The 24,878-nt window shown below is 41.7% G+C and overlaps 1 protein-coding gene across 2 annotated transcripts; it reads left to right on the top strand.

Moving 5' to 3' along the window:
* lingo1b (leucine rich repeat and Ig domain containing 1b) lies at positions 1-23,858 on the top strand. 2 transcript variants are annotated; one of them, XM_061813943.1, is made up of 2 exons: positions 1-71; positions 19,625-23,858. In XM_061813943.1, the coding sequence occupies exons 1-2, from the start codon at positions 60-62 to the stop codon at positions 21,482-21,484; spliced, it is 1,872 nt and encodes a 623-aa protein (XP_061669927.1). In that variant the 5' UTR covers positions 1-59; the 3' UTR covers positions 21,485-23,858. The 2 variants fall into 2 exon arrangements, with proteins under 2 accessions (XP_061669927.1, XP_061669928.1); XM_061813944.1 differs by lacking the exon at positions 1-71 and adding an exon at positions 7,409-7,567.
* Positions 23,859-24,878: the final 1,020 nt, after the last annotated feature.

The raw sequence follows: 24,878 nt of genomic DNA, 5'->3' as shown, positions 1-24,878 counted from the left end.
TTTGGGGGCATTCTGAATTTCCTTGGCATCATGGAGCTGCTTGAATTAGAATTCTCTGCATGACAGTCCTGGTAAGTACTCTGTCTCTCTGGTGGACTTTGACTTCTGGGGTATTTGATCCGATTTAATATGGCGCAGTGGTGGCGCCATGTGATAGCCAGGGAGCAAATTGATCTCAGGAATAAAATTAGGAGGTAGTGGCAGAAAGGGAAGGAGGGAGGATGGTCCACTAAGGTGGACTTCATGTCTCATTTGTGCTTTGTCATCCAAATGGATTTCATTTGGTTTGTGCCGTGTGCAATGTGCAGAACACACGCTCCTGTGGTAGATATCAAACACTGCTACAAAACGCTGTAATTTAAGCACATACATACAGGGGTAGTTCCAGTATCAAGTGAGTTTTTGTAACCACAAATGAAGGTGTAAGACTGAGCACTGCCTGTTTTTTTTTTTTTTTTTTTTTTTTTCTCACTGACTGTTGTACGAGGGAGGTTGTTGATGCCTACTAAGCTGCCATCTCATTAAGATTCATGTTCCTTCAAATGCCAGTAAAGTCTGCCAGAATCACTCTTAATGTATTCAGTGCTACCTTTTGCTGTTGGCTGATTTGCCACAGGTCATAGCAATGGGTGGCAGCACAGGTGGGGAGGTTTGGCTTAGGGGAAGGGGGATAGACTTGGATGATATATGTGGGACAAATGAATGATCTCTCAATTTTAAAACCTACTGTACATAATATTTGCATAAACATAAGTGTGGCTGCATTGCTGCAGCAAGGAGACAGCTAAGCTACTTTTCCTTTTTTTCTGAATAGCTTCATCAAACCGTGCAATGTTGGAGTCAAACATCTGCCCTGGACTTCTCAAAGTCTTAATTGAGATGACTAATTTGAATAATTTAAATGTGAATTATTTCTCCAGTTCACTTGTTACACATGTGCTGGTCATTATTTCAGGGGATGGACATGAGCAACAAAGGTTTTGTCTGGAAATCCTATTCTTAAATCAGTTTGTCAAACAGTATGTTGAATGTATCCCTTTTCTGCCATAATTGACAGGAAACAAATTCCATCCACCCATCAATTTTTCAAGCCGCTTATCCCCACAAGGGTCGCATGGAGTGCTTGAGCCTATCCCAGCTGTCAACAGGCAGGAGGCAGGGTACACTTTGAACTGGTTGCCAGCCAATTGCAGGGCACATGGAGACAGCCAACAGCCACACTCACAATCACGTTCATTTGTTTATTTCTCTTTTAAACAATGCTTTTCTTTAAACATAATGTTTATTCTAAAGCATTCTCAACAGTCGTTTTGTTTGTTTTAGTTGGTTCAAACATGCATAATTACAGACAGTGCACTGAAATGTTTTTCACAAATGGCCCAAGAGACGTGAATGTGAATATTAGAAATGGTGACGATACATTCCCATCTGAGTGGTGCAGTTTAAATGATTTTAAATGAATATCCAAGAGAGTCGAATCACATACACTTAAAGTTGCGCACACAGACTTTTTCCTCACTGCTTTGAATGATCACACCTATTTTGTATGGTGTTTTTTGCGTCATTGTTATGTTACTCCCAGTGGATTTCTTCTCCTGTTAGGCTAGAGAAATCCTACAGACGGCAGCCCCCCTGGAATGCATGTAATATCGAATGCAGTCGCCCTTTAATTTATGCTCTAATACATTTTGAGGAGTCCACTTACTACCTTATATCAAACCTGACTCAGAAAAGAGAACAACCTATATTGCATCCTAATATTATGTTAACATTAGCCCTCCAGAAAAGGGAAGGTGACCGAAGCAGTGACTGCCCAGCACACTATGCGTGCGCTGTTGATATTCAGGGGTGACCGTGAAGGGATATCTGCCACTGGATACTGCAATTTGCGTTCAATGAATGTCTTCAAAGAGTCAAATTACTGCTCCTCTGCGGCAGCCTTCCTCGCTTCATTTTAATTGTACAAAGGTCAGTAAAAGGAAGAGTATGGTTGTGTCACATAAAAAAACTCATGGCTGTTTTTACAGTGTCATCACAATATTGGACATCTGCAGTGAGCATACAGGACATATAATGGGCTTATAGCCTAATTTGCTCTTGTTCTCATGTTGTTACTCATGCATGGTTTGTGATATACAATAAATTTGTACTTCTCACAATACTGCCCTGGTTTCAATCAGTGGAATAAAATGGAATGATTAATTACTGTGAGGTATTTCCACAAATCCCAATCTAGACTGGGCCACAGTTAATTAAAGCTGCCCAATGGAATCGTGATAACATGATTCTCTTCTAACTCACCAAGTCTGATGTATTGCTTTCCGAAATTTCACTATTTTCTATATTTGCTTGCAATCAGACACTTAGCGGCAAAAAACAAATAAATAAATACTTAGATAGCGCTTTTCTAGACACAAGACGCTTCACAATTTCATGCATTATTCACAGACTCATCAGTCACACCCTAGTGGTGGTAAGCTACTTGTGTACCCACAGCTGCCCTGGGGCAATTGAAAGGCATCATCTTATTATGTTCCCATGCTTTCTATAAAGGTCAAAAGGGAAGCAGTCTTTGGAATATTTTTGGAAAAATCAAAAGGGAATCAGTCATATTCCTGTACATGCTTCACCAATCAACGAAATATTGGAAGTGAGAGAGAATTGCATTACACAGGCCAAGCCTTGATAGAGCTGATCATTAAATGGTTTGATTTATATGAAGGTTCTCTGATGCATCCCTTATTTAATAAAAGTGAATTGCATAAACAATGAAAGCAAGTGGGTTACCAGTCAACTAGATGACAAATGTGTGTACCTCACTAATAAACAATGCAAATTGTTACAGAATGGATAAAGATCATTCACACATACGTTCAATGTAGAGTTTGCATGTTCTCCCTGTGCCTGCATGGCTTTCTCCGGGGACTCCAGTTTCCTCCCACATCCCCATAATCATTAATTAACATTAACATTAATTGGACACTAAATTGCCCCTAGATGTGATTGTGAGTGCGGCTGTTTGTCTCTATGTGCCCTGCGATTAGCTGGCAACCAGTTGAGGGTGTACCCTACCTCCTGCCTCCTGATAGCTGGGATAGGCTCCAGCACTCCCCGCGACCCTAGTGAGAATAAGCGGTGAAGAAAATGGATGGATGGATATATTTTGCTTATTCTCATTACAACCCTTTCCCAGCTGACTGAGGATAAGAGGCGTCGTCGACTTTGAACCATTTGGTTCATACAGACAACCAACTATTCATACTCACATCATGGACAAATTAGAGGAGAGGTACCAAATATACAGCCGGTGGGCTACGCAACCGGCCTGCTCGGGTGAACAATTCGATCTCAGGATGAATTTGAAAAAAAAAAAAAATGCATATATTTTTGTGGTAGTGTACACTATGGGTAATTTAGAATCATCATGCTCGTGTCAAAAATGGTGCAGTAATAATTCCAGTCTAATATTCTTTTGTTCCAAATACACATGACAAAATGTTCTCACCTTAAAATACAATTACTCTGATCAGTTATTATGCACATTTATAGATGAAAAACTGCAGGAAAATATTCTCAAGAAATCAGGGGTTGTTTTGAAAGTAATTAAACCTAAATATTTTCCTCCTGCACTTATTTCTTTCCGCATTAAAATGAAGGGGAAATATATTATTATATTATAGTAAATATGGTTTGATTTTAGCGCTGCAGCCTTTTAAACATTAAAGCAGGCTGTGCATTGCCCTTGAACTACAATATGTTTGACACCCCTGATTTTGAGTGTTTGATTGAGAGGAGGAAGCTGGCATCCCATAAAAAAGCATGAGAACATGAATATCTGAGATTCAAACCCCGGACCGATTGAGAGGTGGATGTACTGACGACTACCCAACTATCCTGCCTCCTTGTACTGTGTGTTACATAATACTTTGTACTGTAAAAGTGATAATAGTGCTGTTGATTGTAAGTGTAAAATGTTCATGGCCCTCCCTCCAGCTTTCAGACTCTTATTTCTGTCAGGGTTCGTCTCTCTGGCTCTCACTGACCCCACCGTATAAAACCATTGGCAGCACAAACGCTTCTGGCTTGGAGCAATCCACTCATCATTGTTTCCACTGTGAAGCAAAATTGTAGACAGAAGTGTCAAAAGAAGATTGGAATTTCTCACATAACCCGAAAAAAAAAGACCAATACCCAGTGGTTTTAAAGGAGACATACAGTATTTTGTATGTATATGAATTTGGTTTAACAAGTTACAAACAAATTCCAGATGTCCTAATAACATGTCGAGGATATGTTTTCATTAAAACAGGCTGAGGAGCAACAATTCGCCATCAAGTATTATTGAATGACAGAAACAAAATCAATCACTGCATTAATTTGGGGAAGGACATAAACTACATAAAAGCCATGTTCTTCCTGAGTATCCGTTGAGCTTTCAAGTAGGACATCTGAAAAACGACTTTGGTCGAGGACAAGCACCAACTGCCACAGTGCACTGAAATGACTCTAGACGCAGAGTTCAAAGAAGTGACTGGCTCCAAGTCAGCTCCTTTAGATCATGGGGAAGTGCCCCAATTACATTGCAAAATAGATACGTCACAATAATTTTTGTTTCTGGCATTTCAAGAATGTTCACAGGAGCGGAAAAGATCTGTTTAAATTTAGTGTGGAGATAGTGTGTGGCACATGCAGTGAACACATGGCCACTCTCGCTTCCACCACACCACAAGTCTGAACGAACATGTGCTGCTTATGAGAACCTAACGCTGATAACAAAAATTGAACTTTTGAATCGTTTATACAATTATGGCTGAATATTCAAATGAATTAATGTGTTTGTGTTAATATATGGGCAGCACAGAGCACGAGTGGTCAGCACATTTGCTTCACAGTTCTGAGGTTCAAGGTTTGAGTCTTTGCTCTGACCGCCAGCTTTCTCCCACATTCCAAACATATTCACATTAGGTTCATTGAAGACTTTACATTGTCCATGAATATGAATGGTTGCTTGTCTACGCAGGACTGACAATCAGACCAGGGTGATGGGCTCCAGTTGACCCATGACCCTAATCAGGTCAAGTGCAATACAAACTAGATGGATGCATGCATTAATGATTTTTTCTTAATCCAATACTGGTCACAATAAAATTCCATTTGTGAAATTTAAAAACATGAACGCTCTCAACTGTTATGAGCCTGAGGTACACACCCTTGTTGGACAGCCATCACTTACTATCTTTGAGTACATTAGCATTAATTAAAAATCACAGGATTTCTTTGAAACTGCACAAAGTTTTGTTACCACGGAAGAGGAAAATCATGTTGACATTAAATCCAAATGTTCTTATGATAGGAACTTCGGCTTACAGGTCTGTCCTGTTAAAGTAGCAGAAAACAGGATATGTGCTGATCTTCAGCAAATACCTGATTGAATAAAATAATTTAAAAAAGACTTAACATGTATGTTGTATCTATCTTTCTAGCTGTCGTATTCTATTTACCTCATTGCTGATCAACCTCTGTTTTGTTAATACGTGTTTAGTTTCTTGCAGAGAAAATCCATCCATCCATTATCTGAGACACCTATCCTCACAAGGGCCTCAGGAGTGCTGGAGGCTATGCCAGCTCGCTTCGGGCAGGGGGCTGGGTACACCATGAGCTGGTTGCCAGCCAATCACAGGGCACAGAGAGAAAAACTACCAATTGCACTCACAATCACACCTAGGGGCAATTTAAAGTCTCCAATTAATGCATGGGGTTGTGGGAGGAAACCGGAGTGCCCCTGAGAAAAGGCACACAGGCATGGGGAGAACATGCAAACTCCACATAGGCGAGGGTGGGATTTTAACCCCTGTCCTCAGAAAAGTGAGACTAGCGCTCTAATCAGTCACTCACCATTTAAATTCAACCCGCATAGAAACTTATGGAAATAAAAAGAACACTTCCTAAGGCCAAACAGTTCCCCTCCTAAAACCATTATAGACTAAACGGGGACTTGTTTTGTTTTTTAAGGGCAATAAGAAGTTAACCTCTGTAAAACATTAAAACAACAACCAACCACCAAAACCAAGTGTTGTCTCTAGTAAAAATGGAGTCTGTCTGTTTTTATTGTTAGTCTTCATACCTTATATAGCTTGTAGTGTATATTCTTCATCTCATAGTCAGAATTCATCTTTTCATACTTGCATAATCAAAATATTTTGAGATTTGTTTTGGGATAATTTGGGTTAAATCCAGAATATCCTCAGGCACCTTAAGATCAGAAGCTACCCTTATATTTAAACATTGATGTAACATCAAATAAAAGATGTGGCACGGTCGGGCAGCTGGAACGTATTGGCACTGCACTTCTGAGGACCCGGGTTCAATCCCAGTCCTCCCTGTCTGAAGTTTGCATGTTCTCCCCGTGCATGCTTGCGTTTCCTCCCACATCCTAAAACAAGACATAACACACAAGAATTCACTTTGGAAACATCAATTAGATTTATAATAAAAAATGTTGTTGGCACAGTGGATCAGCTGGTAAAGCATTGGCCTCACAGTTCTGAGGACCCGGGTTTGATCCTGGCATCACCTGTGTGGAGTATACATGTTCTCCCCGTGTCTGCGTGGGTTTTCTCCGGGCACTCCAGTTTCCTCCCACATCCTAAATGCACGCAACATTAATTGCAGACTCTAAATTGGCCCTAGGTGTGATTGTGAGTGCGGCTGTTTGTCTCGAGCTGCTCTGCGATTGGTTGGGAACCAGTTGAGGTGTACGCCGCTTCTTGCCCAAAGATACCTGGGATATGCTCCAGCACTCCCATGACCCTTGTGACGATAAGTGGCTAAGAAAATGGATGGATGGATGGATGGATGGATCAAATAAGAGATTTCATTCCCCATAGAATACACAGTAATAAGAAGGAAAGGGAACAGCAACGGTTTGTATTTCTTTTTTTAAGTGGCAAGCGATTGGCGAGCTATATACTTTATAGTTGTTCTATGATATACGAATTTGTTTTTATTTGTTCTGTGAGGACACTCATAATTCTAAACACTCAAACTTCAAATGTTCTTACCTCAATGAAACCAAGGGAAATGCCATTGCTCCGTTCCAATATCTCCACCACAGACAAATTAATTTGTGTTTGTCAATTATTAAAGAGAAATAGTGCTCCGTCTTTTGTACCTTATCATAAATGTGCATTTTATAAAACCATAGACTATTTACCTAAATAAGTAGAATGTAAACATATAAGCAATTTGTGCATTGTGATCCAAGTGCTGCAATTCAATCCATGTGTTGCTCATGGTGTGCCACCCTTGACCATCAGGAGGCAGTATAACATCTGTGCAGTCATGCAGACATAAATGAAGAAGAGAAATATATATTTTTTTCTTCTACAGTATTACTACTGTAAAGGATTCAGTAAGACACTTTAATAGAAGTTATTTTACGAACCATCCATTTTCTGAGCCGCTTATCCTGACAATCGGTTGAAATGCGGAATACACCCTGAACTGGCCACCAGCCGATTACAAGGCATATAGTAATTTTTCATAGAGGATAAAAAAATATGTGCCTGTGAGTATTGTTGTTATCTGTTACGTGTTACTTCATGGTTTGGGCTCAGCAACTATTGGTGCTAACTGTAAGCATGCGAATGGTGTTTTGCATTGTTTCTTAGTATTAACCTAAATGGACTTTCCTGAGGCAGTTATGTTGCCGTTTTAAATACACTCCGCATTTGTCTTTGTTTCCTTTAAGCTATTTAATTGACCATCCAGTGGAATTTTAATGTCAAGCTATTATTAGCTTCTCATAAAAGCTCAACTGGGAGTGGGAGTGGCATTAAAAACAGTGAACCCTTTTTTAAAACCAAACTGCTGTTGATTGTGTTGCAAAATTGAGTTTATTAAGCTCGTATCTCAAGTCTGCACTCGTAATTCAAAGCAAAGAAATGAAACGGCTGAATGTCAACTTGTATCTCGAAAAACTCAGAAGTTGCTTGGCTCTCCAGGCACCACTTATATGCAAATATATTTTGTTGTTGTGGAACTAACATTCTGTCAGGCAAGACACCCAATGCATGCTAATCTCTCAACTCCTATTAATGTGTGTGTCCATTAAGCCTTGTGATCCAAGCAGCAGCGCTCTGTTTTGCGTCAATGCAACAGCTTAGGCATATAGTGTTGAAGCTCTGATGTGTAATTTCCCAGTTGCATTTCTGCGGGCATTTATGCCCTAATTAAAAACTAAGCAATGATGATTATTCATTATTAGTTTTTTTTTCTTCCTGATAAACTACTGATTATTGCATTGCTTTATATTCCTCTTTGGAATACAAACACAATATTTGGATGCTATATCTGGCCCATAAAGTTGACTGTGAGCTGCAGTATGTTTCTGTGTTAGGGGCACAAGTTATCAGAGAATGAATCTCAAAATTCATTGTGCTAGAAAATAAAGATTATCGTGTGGTTACATAATTCACCCGCGGGACCTCGAGTTGAGGTGCGGGGTTCCGCACGGACTGTTTTTGTTGTTGCGCTTCCGGAGTAAAGGTTAACAGAGTTCTCGCCGTTATGCGAGTAGTGTTTTGATGCCGAACAATAAAGCAAGTTCTGTTCCTTTTCTCCGGCGCTACACTGGTGACCCCGACGTCAGTCCCGGTGTTTTCGAGACTGAAACGAACATGGCAACCGCCATCCTCAAATTGCCGGAGTTTTGGGAGACGTCCGCGGCAGCGTGGTTCGCACAGACGGAGGCTCGGTTCGCCCTATGCGGGATCTCAGATGATTCCACATTGAGACCAAGGGCCCCCCGATTCACGCGAGACCCCGACGGCTTGACCCCGAGAAGCTAGCAGTCGCTAAGTCCGAGTTTGCCAACATGGAGCGTCTGGGCATCGTCCGCCGCTCGGATAGCCCGTGGGCCTCACCACTACACATCATCCCTAAACCGAGTGGCGGGTGGCGACCGTGTGGTGACAACCGCCGCCTTAACGACGCCACTATGCCTGACCGCTACCCTGTTCCACACATTCAGGACTTCTCAGCCCACCTGGCGGGCAAAATCCTGTTCTCCAAGGTCGTCATGGTGCGCGGGTATCACCAGGTTCCCGTGCACCCCTCAGACGATCCCAAGACAGCTGTAATCACTCCGTTTGGACTGTTCGAGTTTCTGAGGATGCTGTTTGATCTTAAAAACACGGCACAATCTTTCCAGCGTTTAATGGATTCTGTGCTCAGGGACTTGCCATTTGTGTTCGTCTATTTGGATGACATCCTCGTTGCCAGCTCCTCGGAGGATGAACATCTGATGCACCTCCGCGACCTCTTCGCAAGACTTGAGCAGCATGGCCTGATCATCAACCCGCCGGGCGGCCCACATCATGCGCCCGCTCTGTGAGGCTCTTCAAGACAAGGCCCCCAACCGGGACGTTGAATGGACGGCCGAGAGGATGGAAGCCTTCGAAGCTACGAAGGCCGCGCTGAGTCGTGCCGCTATCCTGGCCCACCCGACCCACGGGGCCCCTGTCGCTCTCACTACCGATGCATCGGACTACGCTGTTGGAGCCGTATTCGAACAATGGGTCGGCGGCGCCTGGCAACCGCTTGCCTTCTTCAGCCGATGATCAGATGGTCCCCAGGGAGCGTAAATACAGCACGTTCGATAGAGAGCTCCTCGGCCTCTGGCTGGCGATACGCCACTTCCACTCCCTATTGGAAGGCCGTGAGTTCATGGCATATGTGGACCATAAACCCCTCACTTTCGCCATGTCCAAGGTGGCCGAGCTGTGGTCCGCCCACCAGCAATGCCAACTGACGTTCATCTCTGAGTACACTACGGACATCCACATCGCCGGCAAATCCAATGTAGGCGCGGACTGCCTCTCCAGGGCGATCGTCGGCACTGTGCATCTGGGTCTCGACTACTCCCGCATGAGCGCAGACCAGGCCTCGGACCACGGGGTGCAGGCCCTCAAGACTTCTGACACGGGTTTGTGCCTGGAGGAAGTCGCGCTTGGTGACTCAGGCGTCAGGTTGCTGTGCGACCTCTCGGCTGACCAGCCTCGGCCGCTGGTCCCTGCAAACTGGCGAAGAGCTGTTTTCGAGGCGGTCCACAACCTCTCCCACCCCGGAAGGAAACCGTCCGTGAGGCTGGTGGCCCAGAAGTTCGTGTGGTGCGGTCTCAAGAAAGATGTGCAGGCCTGGGTCGACTCGTGCGTGGCCTGTCAGCGGGCTAAGGTGCATCGCCACACAAAAGCCCCCTTGGAGCCCTTCGCTGCCCCCGAGAGGAGGTTTGACCACGTCAAGGTCGACTTGGTAGGTCCACTTCCTCCCTCGCACGGATTCACCTACTTGCTCACCATGGTGGACAGGACGACCCGCTGGCCCGAAGCCGTTCCCCTCTCCTCGACAACGTCGTCAGACGTGGCCCGGGCGTTCATCGGCACGTGGGTTGCACGCTTCGGGACACCGTGCGACCTTTCCTCAGATCGTGGCCCTCAGTTTACCTCTGAACTCTGGAACGCAGTCGCTGAGAGTTTGGGGGTCAAGCTGCACCGCACTACCGCCTATCACCCCCAGGCGAACGGTCTTTGCAAGCGGTTCCACCGCTCCATGAAAGCAGCCCTGCGTGCCGGCTTGACGGACGGCAACTGGTTGGATAAGCTCCCGTGGGTCATGCTCGGCCTCAGGTGCGCCCCCAAGGAGGACCTGTTGTCCTCATCCGCCGAACTCGTCTACGGCCAGCCACTGCGGGTCCCCGGCGAATTCATCCCGGACGCCACAGCGCCCTGGTCCGCAGCCAGGCAACGGTCCTCCCTGCTGGAGGCCGCAAAAGGGTTCGCGCCGGTTCCCACGTCGCAACATGGCACCCCAGCTGCCCGGCTGCCCCGTCACTTGCGCTCTGCGGATTTTGTGTTTGTTCGTCATGACGCCCACCGTGGACCTCTCCGCCCCCCATACGACGGGCCGTTCAGGGTCCTGGAGCACGGGGATAAGAGCCTGCTCGTGGACATTGGCGGCAGACCCGAGACTGTTTCCGTGGACAGGGTCAAATTCGCGCACCTGGACATTGCCCAGCCTTTGGGGTTGGCCCTCCCCCAGCGCCGGGGTCGTCCCCCTTTGCCCTGTGCCCCTGCGCCTGCCGGGGTGCCCTTGACCCCGCCTGGGCCCTTGTCCCGTGACTCAATGGACAGTGCGGTCCCGCCCCCCTCGGCCTCTACAGTGCACACCCGCCGGGGTCGGGTCGTCATCCCTCCACGGCACAAGGATTTTGACTATGGGTGAATTCTGGGGCGGCTTGTGTGGTGTTTACATAATTCACCCGCGGGACCTCGAGTTGGGGTGCGGACGGACTGTTTTTGTTGTTGCGCTTCTGGAGTAAAGGTTAACAGAGTTCCCGCTGTTATGCGAGTAGTGTTTTGATGTCGAACAATAAAGCAAGTTCTGTTCCTGTGTCCGACACTCCGCCTCCGACTCCTTTTCTCCGGCGCTACAATCTCACTGTTTATTAGTTATTTTCCTGTTGTTTAGTAAAATTATCTTTTGTAGGCTGATTTGAATGAGATTATCAAAATGCACCACAAATTAAGTTTTTTTTTTCCATTTTACAACTTCTTTTTACATAGCCCATTGTGCATCGGACTCTGGTTTTGTGTATACCTTATCTGAAATCAACGGTGAAAAGGAAGCTGCAATTCTATTGTAACTCTTCAGACTATTTAAAGCTGCTTCTTGTCCTTAACAAATGCTGAATGAATCATAATCTTTAAATCTAATTATCACTCCTATAAATTCCTTAAGTTCTCTTTTGTTCAATTTTCTTCTCACTTTTCCATCAATTTTGGAGGGGTCTCCAGTTCTTGGTAATGTCAGTATTGTGTCACATTTTCTCAACTTCATGATGAAAGTCTTCACTGTGCTCTATGGTATACATTATGCCTTGCAATTTCATTATTATCATCGTTATTATTAGTAGTAGTAGTAGTTGTTGTACTCTTCTCTTGAATAATGTCTTTAAATAATGGGATTCCTCTGGTGCTGTGGAAGCGGCAGACCCTAAGTTGAGCTGGAATATGTCTATATGTAAAATGTTTAGAAAAGTCAACTAGAGCATCAGAATTTCATTTATGGTTAATAAGAGGCTCTTTAAATCGTGCAAAATGTGTGGCGACTCCCTTTAAGTGTGAGTTTCAATGGTATCGGGTAACTGAAAACGAAGATGGTGTGAAAACATTAAATCTTATATTTAATTACAGCATTATAATATGTTTCTATGACCATAATTTCTCATGTATCAAAAGACAATAGTGCGCATTATACATTGGTAGGTCAACTGCCAGGTCAACCTGGCAGGGGAAAATGGAAGAAAAAAATACTTTCACCTAAATGTTTTGAGGACTGGGGTTCAAATCCGAGCCTCACCTGTGTAGACTTTGTATGTTCTCCCCCATGCCTGCGTGAGTTTTCTCAGAGTACTCCAGTTTCCTCCAATATCCCAAAATCTATGTTAGTTGTAAATTTCTGTGATTATGAGTGCAACTGTTGTCTGTCTTCATGTGCCCTGCGATTGGCTGACAACCAGTTCAGGGTGTACCTTGCCTCCTGCACGATGACAGCTGGGCTAGGCTCCAGCACTCCCGTGACCCTTGTGAGGATAAGCGGATCAGAAAATGGATAGATTGATGGATGTTTTTTGTTTTGTTTTTTAAATATGATTGATGACTGAACAACAACCATCATTAACTTCTTTGTGGCTATGTATTGTTTAATTATAATGCTCTTCTGAAATGCTTGCTAGTTTAATTTGAATCCCTTTAAAAAAAAGATTATATGGGTTTCGCCTGGCCCCTCATACTTTAAAGAATTTTACCCATCTGAAAAATTCTGCCTGGCACATCAAATATGAGCTCAACTGTGGATTTTCTCCTTTATGAAAACAACATATTACGTGTTCCAATAGAGTGTTTAGCTTGAGAATAATTCTTTAAAATAACAAAATACAGATAACAATTAGGTTCAATTTGGTCAGATGGTTCAAAACAAAATCATGCATTGTAAAAATGCATTATACATACCTGGAAGAGTTTTACAGAATTATTATAGATCGGTGCACATTAAACATGAGATATTATGGCAAGTAGAATTGTAAAGCATGTTATTTTTACCTACTATATATATATATATATATCTATATATATATATAGATATATATATATATCTATATATATATATATTTTTTTTTTTTTTTTTTTTTAAAGCACAAAGAAGAAACTTACATTCTTTTGGGAAGGCTGGAATGGATGAATGTTATATCAATTTTATTTTAATCGGGAAAGATGATTTCAGATAGTTGTATTTAAATTTACAAGATGGTCGTGGAACAAATTCAACTGGTAGATCAAGACAACACTGTCCTTTGAAACACTTACCGAGCGGGTCACTCACTACTTTAATGTTGAGCCAAGTGGTCTATCACGCAACATTAATATTTTAGTCTTTTTATCTTAAAATCTGAATTTAATTTGATCCAATGTCCTGATACATTTGCTCCATATTGTGATGTTCTATTTATACTGTAGTGCCTTGAGTTTATGTCGCATAAGTTTAACAGTGAATAAATAAACAACACTTACAAATAGTTTGTTTTTCTTTTTTTCTGTGCAAGAAATAAGGATTTGTCTTGTTCAGAAATCGACCTAAATCCTCTTTCCATCCATTCATTTTCTGAGCTGCTTATCCTCACAGGCATCACGGGAGTGCTGGAGCCTATCTCAGCTGTCATTGGCCAGGAGGTGGGATACAACCTCAACTGGTTGCTAGGCAATTGCAGAGCACATAGAGACAGACAACAGTCACACTCACAATCACACCTAGGGGCAATTTAGAGTCTCCAATTAATGTTACATGTTTTGGGGATGTGGGAAGGAAATTGAAGGGCCCGGAGAAAGCCCACACAGGCACGGGGAGAACATGCAAACTCCACACAGGCGGGTTAGGATTTGAACCCCAGTCCGCAAAACAGTGAGGCCAACGCTCTAACCAGTTCCTCACTGTGCCACCCTAACGAAATTCTGAAGGAGCTTAATTAGAATAGTGCGGGAATGGGGCAATGTAAACAGCAATAGGCAGGCATTATTCTACTGTACAAAACAAAACAAAAAGAAAAAGACTTGCTCAAAAGGCAGACACACATGGCAATCAAAATTATATATAAATATATATATTCTCGAATATTTATGTTAAGAAGAAACTGTACTTTTTCTTCATTATGCCTTTTTCAATAATGACTTCGAGTTCTGTCCCGCACCCTGTTTGCGTCAATCCAATTTGAGCACCAGTGACCTTTATATGTAGTACACTGATCAAATGACACAATTTAGTCTTCGGCATCCGTATTAATGCTAGATAAGGCTGCCCGCCCGCACAATCAACATGTTACGTGGTGACCACGTTGTAAGAAGACAACGGCACACCACTTGTGTTTCCATTCAGATGAAGGAAAACAACATTTCTCATCTATTGTAGTATTTGTATGGCGCTGTTTGTCCAAACGTGGTGATTTCAGGCCACCTCTAACTTGAGAAAACACCTTGCGGTAGATTGCAGATGTTTTCTTTTTGTTGTTGTTTTGGCTTTGCATGTTAGCCCACATGAGCTGTATATTTTATTATATGTAACTGTAAAACATCCATCTCTTGGGTACTTGCGAATCTGGCTCACATGCAGGCACATGCAGACTAACACAGACAGACACCAATTTGCACAATCATGTTTTTTGGGGTTATTTTTATTTTATTGATGTTCATGCTCTTGCGTGGAAAAGATCTTCTGATGTTAGTAAGCGTTAATATTTATTTATTTTCTCACTGGGAAGGAACACAAAAAACAAATAGAAGTTAGTTGTGATGCATGACAACTGTTCATGAAGATTGTAAAAGTGTTATTTGAGAAATTGCTATTTCTAAGCCGTCGCTCAAGGTCAAGACAAAGTGCTGTAATGGTGAGGTGAGATACGTGCGATAAGGCAAGATTAGAGAGATGGCTCCCTATTCCTTACAATTCTCAGCATCATAAATCATGCATGTGCTCTACTAAGAAAATCACCACAGCATTTACATTTATTTGCTTTGGATTTGCAAAGACAAAGGCTTGGCTCTCATGCTCATTCAAACTTCTTTTTTGATACAACAAACTCATAATACGGCAAAGAGACAAACGTCACTGGCTTTACGGGTTAATTGGCTCACCAATATTACTTTGTGTTTGCCAATAACCATAAACACTTACTCAGTTTATTGGAATTACATTTTTTTTTTTGTTGCTTCATTTGGTAACATATGCAAGTTAATTTAAATGAGATGTTAAACCAGTATTTTGGATGAACCCTTTTGCCTGTGTTTTGTGCGATTTTTTTTTAACAGTTCCACTACATATGAGATGTTTGTGTTGTGCATGTGTGAAGTAAAGAGTCAAATGCAAGTTCCTATTCTATTTTCATTTTCTTGATATTTTAGCTGTTTCCATCCTCAATAAGCTCTAACTGACTCATAATTTATCTTTTCTCAATAGAGAAAAATTTGCTTCTTGTTATAATTATGAAAGAGGTGGGCTGGTGGATGTCAAAAACCTTTTAAAAGGATCACATGTGCAAAATTTGAACTTAAAAAAAACAGAATATGATTAATACAGTGGATGAAAGTAGAACCAAAAAGCCCATGTAAATGATTCATTTTTTCATTGTTGGAAATAAAATAGCATTTCAATTTGTTCCAATTTCCAGATACATTTGCTTCACATAATGCTTTTCTATCCTGTGATGCCTTAAAATGATGTTACACAAGTAACAGTGACTAAAAACATAGAGGGACTTTGAAGTAGCTCAGGTTAAGCAAATTAAGATACCAGCTATCCATCAATTTTATGAGCTGCTTATCCTCACGAGTGTCGCGGCAGTGCTGGAGCTTATCCCAGCTGTCCTCGGGTTGGAGGCAGAGTTCACCCTGAACTGGTTGCTAGCCAATCGCAGGGCACGTGGAGACAGACAGATGTGGGAGGAAACCAGAGTGCCTGGCACGGGGAGAATATACAAACACCACACAGGTGGGATTTTAACCCCAGTCCTCAGATTTGTGAGGTCAACGCTCTACATTTGCACCACTCTACCACAAAGTGAAATCAGATTGTCTATCTGTACTATTGGCAGAATTATTATTTAATATTCCTCCCAAATCAACATGCCAGTCAGACGTAATTTGTTACATTCACAAATATTTGGTCAAATGAAGCATACAGATTAGTGGTGTGTAGATACAGTCTTTGAACTATCTGTCTTCCTCTCGCTCTTTTGCCTGGCAGCTCCATCCTCAGCACCCTTCGAGCAAAATGCTCATTCTCTTTCCTCTGGACACGTCCAAACCATCGAAGTCTGCTCTCTCGAACATTGTCTCCAAAACATCAAACTTTGGCTGTCCCTCTAATTAGCTCATTTCTAATCTTATCCAACCTGCACACTCCTAGCGAGAACCTCAACATCTTAATTTCTGCCACCTCCAGTTGTGCTTCCTGTTGTCATTGCCACCGTCTCTAATCCATACATCATGGCCGACCTCACCGCTGTTTTATAAACTTTGCCCTACATCCTAATAGACACTCTTCTGTCACATAACACACCAGACACCTTCCCCCAGCTGTTCCACCCCGCTTGGACCCGTTTCTTCACTTTCTTACCACACTCACCATCGCTCTGGATTGTTGACCCTAAATATTTGAAGTCGTCCACCCTCGCGATCTCTTCTCCCTGTACTCACTCTTCCCCTTCCACCCCTCTCATTCACACACATATATTATTTTTTAGTTCGGCTAATTTTCATTCTTCTCCTTTCCAGTGCATGCCTTTTCCTTTCTTATTGTTTGTCCACCTGCTCCCTTCTTTCACTGCAGATCACAATGTCATCTGCGAACCACAAAGTCCAAGGGGATTCCAGTCTAACCTCATCTGTCAGCCTATCCATTACCACAGCAAAGAGGAAGGGGCTCAGAGCTGATCCTTGATGCAGTCCTACCTCCACCTTAAAATCTTTTGTCACACCTCACAACTTTCCTGCTGCCATTATACATGTCCTGCACTATTCTAACATAGTTCTCTGCCACTCCAGATACCCGCACGCTGTACCACAGTGTCTCTTTGGGTAATCTGTCACGGGCTTTCTCGAGATCTACAAAGACACAATGTAGTTTCCGACCTTCTCTTTACTTCATCATCAACACCCTCATGGCAAATAATAATAATTTGCCCTTTTTAGGAATTAAATTATTCTGTTGCCCACAAATAAGCACTACTATCTAGAGTCTAGCCTCCACTACTCTTTCCCATAACTTCACTATGTGCCTCATCAAGTTTATTCCTTTATAGTTCCCATAGCTCTGCACATCACCCTTATTCTTAAAAATGTGCTCCAGTACACTTTATGTGCATTCCTCAAGTGTCTTCTCACCCACTGGAATTCTGTTGCACAACCTGATTAAAGACTCCACACCCACCTCTTTTAGGTGCTTTCCTACCGCTGCTGTAATGTCATCCAGACCAACTGCCTTTCCATTTTTCATGCTACTTAGTGCCTTTGTAACTACTAATCATCGAAGTTGCAGCACTTATATCTCTCAAAATAATAAATATTCATACAGAAAAGCCGTATAATTAAATACAAACAGGCAATGTAACAGACCTCGTGTGCATATATTTTTCAAATTCTGTGAAAGATTAGCTACAATACCAATATTTGATCACGATTTTTACTTTCTTTGTTACTGCAGTATCTCATTGCCTATATCACACTTCTAAGCGGTGCGGTGGCCTGCAAGTGCAAAACAATATAACAAATCGTGAAACACTTCAACAACAACAACAAAAACAAAACACGAAACACTTTTAGATTTCAGAAAACAAAAACCAAAGACGAAACAAATTAACAATAGCAGATACCTGGAAAGAGAGGCCCTCATTTCATAGAAATTTTTGGAAATTTCACAGCCTTTCTCATTGAGACCCGTGCTGCATTCAACATGATTGGCCCCGGCATAGCGGGAAGGATAGGCCCCGCAGATGGAAGGTGACGTCCAGCCGAAATTGCGACTGTATATTTGGACGGCCTGAACAGAAACCCTGTGTAGACGTTTGATGCTGTATATACAGTATATTGTACTTGATCGCATTTCTCGCTCGGTACATTAAAACATAAAAGGAGGTAGCAGCTTCCTTGCAAATATTTATACAATACAAGCATGTTCCCTTTAATTCTCACTAGCAACGTCTCTCTTTAGCAACCTGCTTCTTCCTTAACTCTTAATCTATCTTTTTTTGGTTTTAAGAAATGTGATTAAGTACAGTGTACAGCTCAATGTGTACAAGTACAGATACAGATCAAGTACAAAAATGGTGTTTATGTCTTCAAAGGTGTAAAAGGTTTTATTCCTAAAATGTTTAAAATGTTTAAGCCAGTGTAACATTATGCACAGTTTTAGCATTAACACCATTTTTTAATTTTGGAAATTGCATCTTAAAAATGTCAGTTTAAATACAACTGAAATGTACTTAGCAGGGCAGCTGGTAAAGCGTTGGCCTCGCAGTTCTGAAGACCAGGGTTCAATCCCGGCCCCGCCTGTGTGGAGTTTGCATGCTCTCCCCGTGTCTGCATGGGTTTTCTCTAGGTACTCCGGTTTCCTCCCACATCCCAAAAACATGCACCATTAATTGGAGACTCTAAATTGCACCTAGGTGTGATTGTGAGTGTGACTGTTTGTCTCGATGTGCCCTGCAATTGGCTGGGAACCAGTTAGGGGTGTACCCCGCCTCCTGCCCGTTGACAGCTGGGATAGGCTCCAGCACTTCCCGCAACCCATGTGTGGATAAGCGGCTAAGAAATTGGATGGATGGATGGATGGATGGATGGATGGATGGATGGATGGATGGATGGATGGATGGATGGATGGATGGATGGATGGATGGATGGATGGATAGCAGTGATACTTTGATGTACCACTACAGAGAACCGACATTATACTGGAACCACTATGTCTCGTCTTCAAGTGTTTGTCATGTAGGGCCTTTTTAGTTAAATAAATGCTTCATATGCTCAAAGGTGGGTTGTTATCATTGGTAGCTAGTGGAGGTAATTAGTAAATGTTAACCAGTGTTTTGTGTTGTTGACATACTTAGCCAATGAACATGATTGTGATGTAGATGTGAGAGAATTTCAATCTGTAATGGGTATCCTCATTTTACGAAGGGCCTGACCAATAATATTTCACATACAGTGCGACGTGTAGTAATAGGATATTTCTTGCCACGTTCAGTTACTCACTGTTTTTACTTTGATTATTACATATTTATGTCCTAGGATTATTTTTCATGAAAATAATACTGTAATTATAACTTTGGTACTGTTTTAGTATAGGTTAGTGATGTCCTACAGTGCAGTCCAAATTAGGAACAGGGGTTTCACCACTGCCATAAGAAATTAATCTCATCATAAACTGAACACCATATGTATGTGCACTATTAAGACTAAGATTATTTTTTATCTTTATCCATCCCTTAACTGTTTGCTTTTTTCCTCCTGTGTCCCCATAGGTTCACAGTAGGATGGTCTCTGCTGAGGCAGGGGGCCACAGCTACCTAGTGGCATGTTGGCAGCCCATCCTAGTCCTGATGCTGGGCACCGTCCTCTCTGGCTCAACCACTGGATGCCCCTCCCGATGTGACTGCAATGCCCAAGAGCGCTCGGTCGTGTGCCATCGAAGACGATTGGCTACTTTTCCTGAGGGCATTCCCACTGAAACAAAGCTCCTGGATCTGAGCAAGAATCGTGTAAAACTTCTTGGGCCAGAGGAATTTATCAACTACCCACAGCTGGAAGAGCTGCAGCTAAATGAAAACATCATTTCCTCTATTGAGTCAGGGGCTTTTAGCAACCTCATGAATCTACGGAATCTCGGGTTGCGCAACAACCAGTTGAAGCTCATTCAGCTTGGGGTGTTCACAGGCCTTAATAACCTTACGCATCTGGATATTAGTGAGAATAAAATTGTCATTCTGCTGGACTACATGTTCCAGGAGCTCTACAACTTGAGGGTACTGGAAGTCGGTGACAATGACCTCGTTTTCATTTCACCACGATCGTTTCATGGCCTCAGCAATCTTGAAACCCTCAACATTGAGGGTTACAAGCTGTCTTCAGTGCCTACTGATGCCCTGAGCCATCTGCACAACCTCCTGTCACTGCGATTACGGTATCTAAACATCACTGCCATTAGGGATTACTCATTTAAGCGTCTGTATAGGCTCCGAGCTCTAGAAATATCACAGATGCCTTCCCTGGATACCATGACCCCAAAATGCTTGTTCGGAATGAATTTAACATCTTTAGCAATAACTAATTGTAATTTTACTGCCATCCCTTACAAGGCTATCAGTCATCTAAGTTATTTACGATTTCTAAACATGTCTTTTAATCCCATTCTTACTGTTGAAGGGAACCAACTTCACAATCTACAGAAGCTCCAGGTTTTTCATTTGGCTGGTGGAAGATTAATTACCATTGAGCCTTACTCTTTTCGTGGACTAAATCATATGCACATTCTTAACGTTTCTAGTAATAGATTGAGCACCTTGGAGGAGTCTGTCTTCCACTCAGTGGGTAATTTGGAAACTCTGGCTTTGCATGACAACCCTTTGGCCTGCGACTGTCGCTTGCTCTGGGTTTTTCGGCGACGGTGGAGATTGAACTTTAATAGACAGCAGCCCATCTGTGCATCACCTGATGTTGTGCAGGGAAAGGAGTTCAAGGACTTCCCAGATATCCTTCCTTCTGATTATTTCATCTGCCATAAATCTAAGATTGTGGATAACAAGGTTCAAGAGAGCCATGTGGATGAAGGAACTACAGTCAGTTTTACTTGCCAAGCTGAGGGTGAGCCAGCCCCTGTAATCATGTGGCTTTCTCCTAAGAAAGACTACATCACCACCAAAACTGTGGGGACAAGGCTTTCTGTGTCCGATGATGGCGAACTAGAGGTTCGTTATGCCCAAATCCAAGACAATGGGACCTACTTGTGCATTGCAAGCAATGCAGCAGGCAATGACACAAAAGTTGCTCATCTCTTTGTGCACAGCTACTCCCCTAATTGGCCCCATCAACCCAACAAGACATTTGCCTTCATTTCCAACCAACCCAGCGATGAAGGAGCCAATGTGACCCGGACCACAATTCCATTTCCGTTCGATGTAAAGACCCTAATGATTGCTACCACAATGGGGTTCATCTCATTCCTTGGTGTAGTACTCTTTTGTCTTGTAATTCTTTTCCTCTGGAGCAGAGGGAAAAACAACACAAAACCAAGTATAGAGGTTGAGTATGTGCCACGCAAAGAAGAAACAGAAGAGGCTAGTCCAGCAGAGACACCCATACAGTTCAACATGAAAATCATGTGAACCCTAAAAAGTGATCAAACACTGGAGAGTTACTGGATGAACTCCAGTTGGGATGCACATTCTTTGCTTCAAATGTTTAACAGTACTTGTGTGATAGCAATTACACAGCTGCAAACCCATCTTGACTCTATGTACTTACTGTTATTTTTTACAAAAAGAACTTGTTGCATAACTGTAAACACTGTACTGGCAATACTCTAGTGTGTTAACATGCACACATATACTGTATTGGATACGTGCCTGTAACCAAATTAAGGTAATAGTCAATGAGAAGCACAAGTGTTACAAGTTCCCATAAGCATTAAATAAATACATCAATAATGCTACTAGAGTATCTTCTTATCAGCACAGAATAAGCAAGCATAAATTCTCTTTCAGATATACAATGCCTATTAAACACTGTTCCTGTTAGCCTTAATGTGCCTATTGTCCCAACACAAAATGAATAATATAAAGGGCATTACTATTTTGTTGTTTAATAAAGCAAGTACTATATTGAATGTATGAATTCCTAATTTGAGAATAAGGCCATGTCAAATCCAAGATTGGCCGGTCAGCTAATGACATTTACATATGTGAAGTGAAGCAAGTCACAGACAGTGTAGCGGTACAAGTACTGTACGTTGGCCCGGCTTCAGTGGAGGAATTTTTGGTTCAGTTTCAACTAAGTGACAGCATGATACTGACTGAGAATGTTTATCTGTCTGTCTGGTGTGCACTATGACTGACCGGTGACCGGTCCAGAGTGTAGTCTGCCTACTCAAAGTCAGGCGGGAAAGACTCCAGCTTCCTGCATCTCTAAATGGGATAAGTGATATGGATTTGAAAATGGATGGATACATTGCTATTTGAAGAGATCAAAACACTAACTTAATGATTTTATTGACAGCGGCATATTCTGATGAGCCCGTCTAACAGCCATTTGTATTTGTTTATTTGTGCAATGTCTTAATTTTTCCACATATGACTGAAGATGTATATGTAAACAAGCTAAATGTTTGTAAAAGACTGTTTATTCAACATTGAAATTTGTGTTCCATTTATTCAGCTTTAATGGTCAAGCATGATAAATAAAATTTTCCTTAATCTGGTTACACTGCATGATAATAAATAGTGTGCATGTTAACACACCAAGAACAGTATGAGTACAGTATGTAATATTTTCCTGCAGCAAAGAAAATATCTCAGATGTTTTGACATGTTGTGACAAATGCTTTGTTGTTGTTGGTTTGTTTTCGTTTTACATATTTCTTTCCAATGGTTTTCGTGGATGTGGGATTTCAGCATATTGTATAACTTCAACAGCAAATTTACATATTAAAAACTATATTTGGTGTACCTTGTTCAAGAGAGAAAGCAGGGATATTGTTTAAGTTCCCAACACTTGTTCAAAAATCACCAAATGAGTAGTATACAAGATAACTGATTTGAAATAAAATATAATCTAGTGCTAAAGGTATAGGGGCAATAGTAGCTGTTTTTTTTGAGTGAGAAAATCTTAAATTGTTGCTATTATTTCCATAAATGTAAAAACAGTGGGAACACTAACATTCTCGTCCACAACAAAACATAAAGAAAATGCACACAATTTGCTATTTATTTGCAGCACACGGGCTTCAAATTTATTCAACAGTACATATTGCTGCTGTTGGGCGGAATTCTCACATCGCTAAAACCAAGATTTTTCAGGAAACCCAAAAAACCGCATGTTTGTTGAGCAATTAACAGTGTATCTTCAAAGCGAGCAAGCCATTTTCAGCGGGTTAAGGATGGTCAATAGTTTGTCAAACTAACAGAATAATGATTCGTGAAATCATATGAAATTGACAAAATGTGATCAGAGGGGTTTTCTGTCCGACAGTTAGAATTTATGACAATGTTAATAATTTTTTTTTCTGTTTAGTTTGCAGCGAAGTTTTTCACATTTTTTTCTCCTGTATATTTAGATAACTGCTATCAATTTTTGACAGGTTTTATAATTAGTTGTCAAGTGAGCTTGGTTTAAGAAAAAATACTGAAGGAGATTATTACACAATATTAAATAATGAACATTCTGCTGGTCAAAAGTGTAGAATGGCCCATTGCCTTGCAGAAGGAATGGAAACAATACATGTAAAAAAAAAAACAAAATCCTTGTAATCTAATGTTAAATAATTTGTGTGTGGTTCTGAGGGCAAACATATTTGTTGCGATAAAGGCGTAGGATGGAAAGTTTCTGTCAGGAAAAAGGATTTTATTATAAGAGCTAAAAATCCATTGTGGAGCAGCAACCAGGCATTTCAAGCTGTTAGTGTCATTTGGTGGCCCAAGAACCTCTCCTCCTCCAAAGTCTTGCAGTCTTGCATAAAGCTGTATTTCGTCCATCTTGAACCAATCTCACCATGAAAGAAGATTGCAGTAGGCTTGGAAATGAAGCGCGTGAGAACAAATGTTCAAAATTTGTATTCAATGAATAATTCCATAATATAGAATTCTGGGTAGTTGGCGAGGGCCACCATGTCGCCGAGGTTGCAGCGTGAATGAGGAGGTGGCCTGGGAAGGTTGTTGGCTAGAATAATATGGAATGAGATGGTAGCATGATTTAGGTTGCCTCAGGTGTCAAAATGACCTCAGAGAAAATATGTAAAGTCTCTAACTGACCATGTTAGAGAAGAGCCTTGCCCAGACTGATGAAAATACCACCAAAGCAGTTGTCGTTATCGGTAAAAAGGGACCAAAACTAATGGTGTGGAGACCTTTATCTACTGACCTCAAGGCTTTTGAGAACCTATGAAACATCTTTACTCTATGAGGATGCTTAGAAGTAAAACTTCCCAACTGCAACTCTGAGAGCTCTCATTAGTTTTTAATGGGGGCAAATCAGACACATTCAAAGGATGAGAGACGAGTTGATATGAAAGCGTGGTGGTTCCTATATTAACATATTTATACAGTATATCAAAATTGATCTTGGTGTAAAAAGAGAAATATGAAATATTTTCTTCAGAGTTCTTTATAACCCTTTCTTTGCTTTTAAATGATGTGTCCAATAATTTGAAACACTATATTTTGAGTCATTTTGAAAAAAATGTGTTGTGGTGGTGGTGGTTTTAGTGAATAAACTCCAGAATATTATAGAAAACAATATTTTAAAACACAACAACATTAAATCCAATGTTTTACGTTAGACACTTATTATTTTTTTCAACTGGCTGCTTTTGGGTCATTATTTTGTAGGAGGAACAAATTCCTACTTGTGGTTGGGATCAAGATTTTTGTCTCCATGCAGCACCTGTGGTTCCACAATGTCTTGGTAATCTCAAGAATTTATTTATTTATACCCAGCATAGGTTGAAGATACCCACTATCAGATGCACCAAAGCAACCATGTTGGCTGAAATATATTGTAACTGAT

Source organism: Syngnathoides biaculeatus, chromosome 3, assembly GCF_019802595.1.
Source record: "Syngnathoides biaculeatus isolate LvHL_M chromosome 3, ASM1980259v1, whole genome shotgun sequence".
NCBI classification, from domain to species: Eukaryota; Metazoa; Chordata; class Actinopteri; order Syngnathiformes; family Syngnathidae; genus Syngnathoides; species Syngnathoides biaculeatus.
This window is presented reverse-complemented; position numbering and strand designations above follow the sequence as displayed.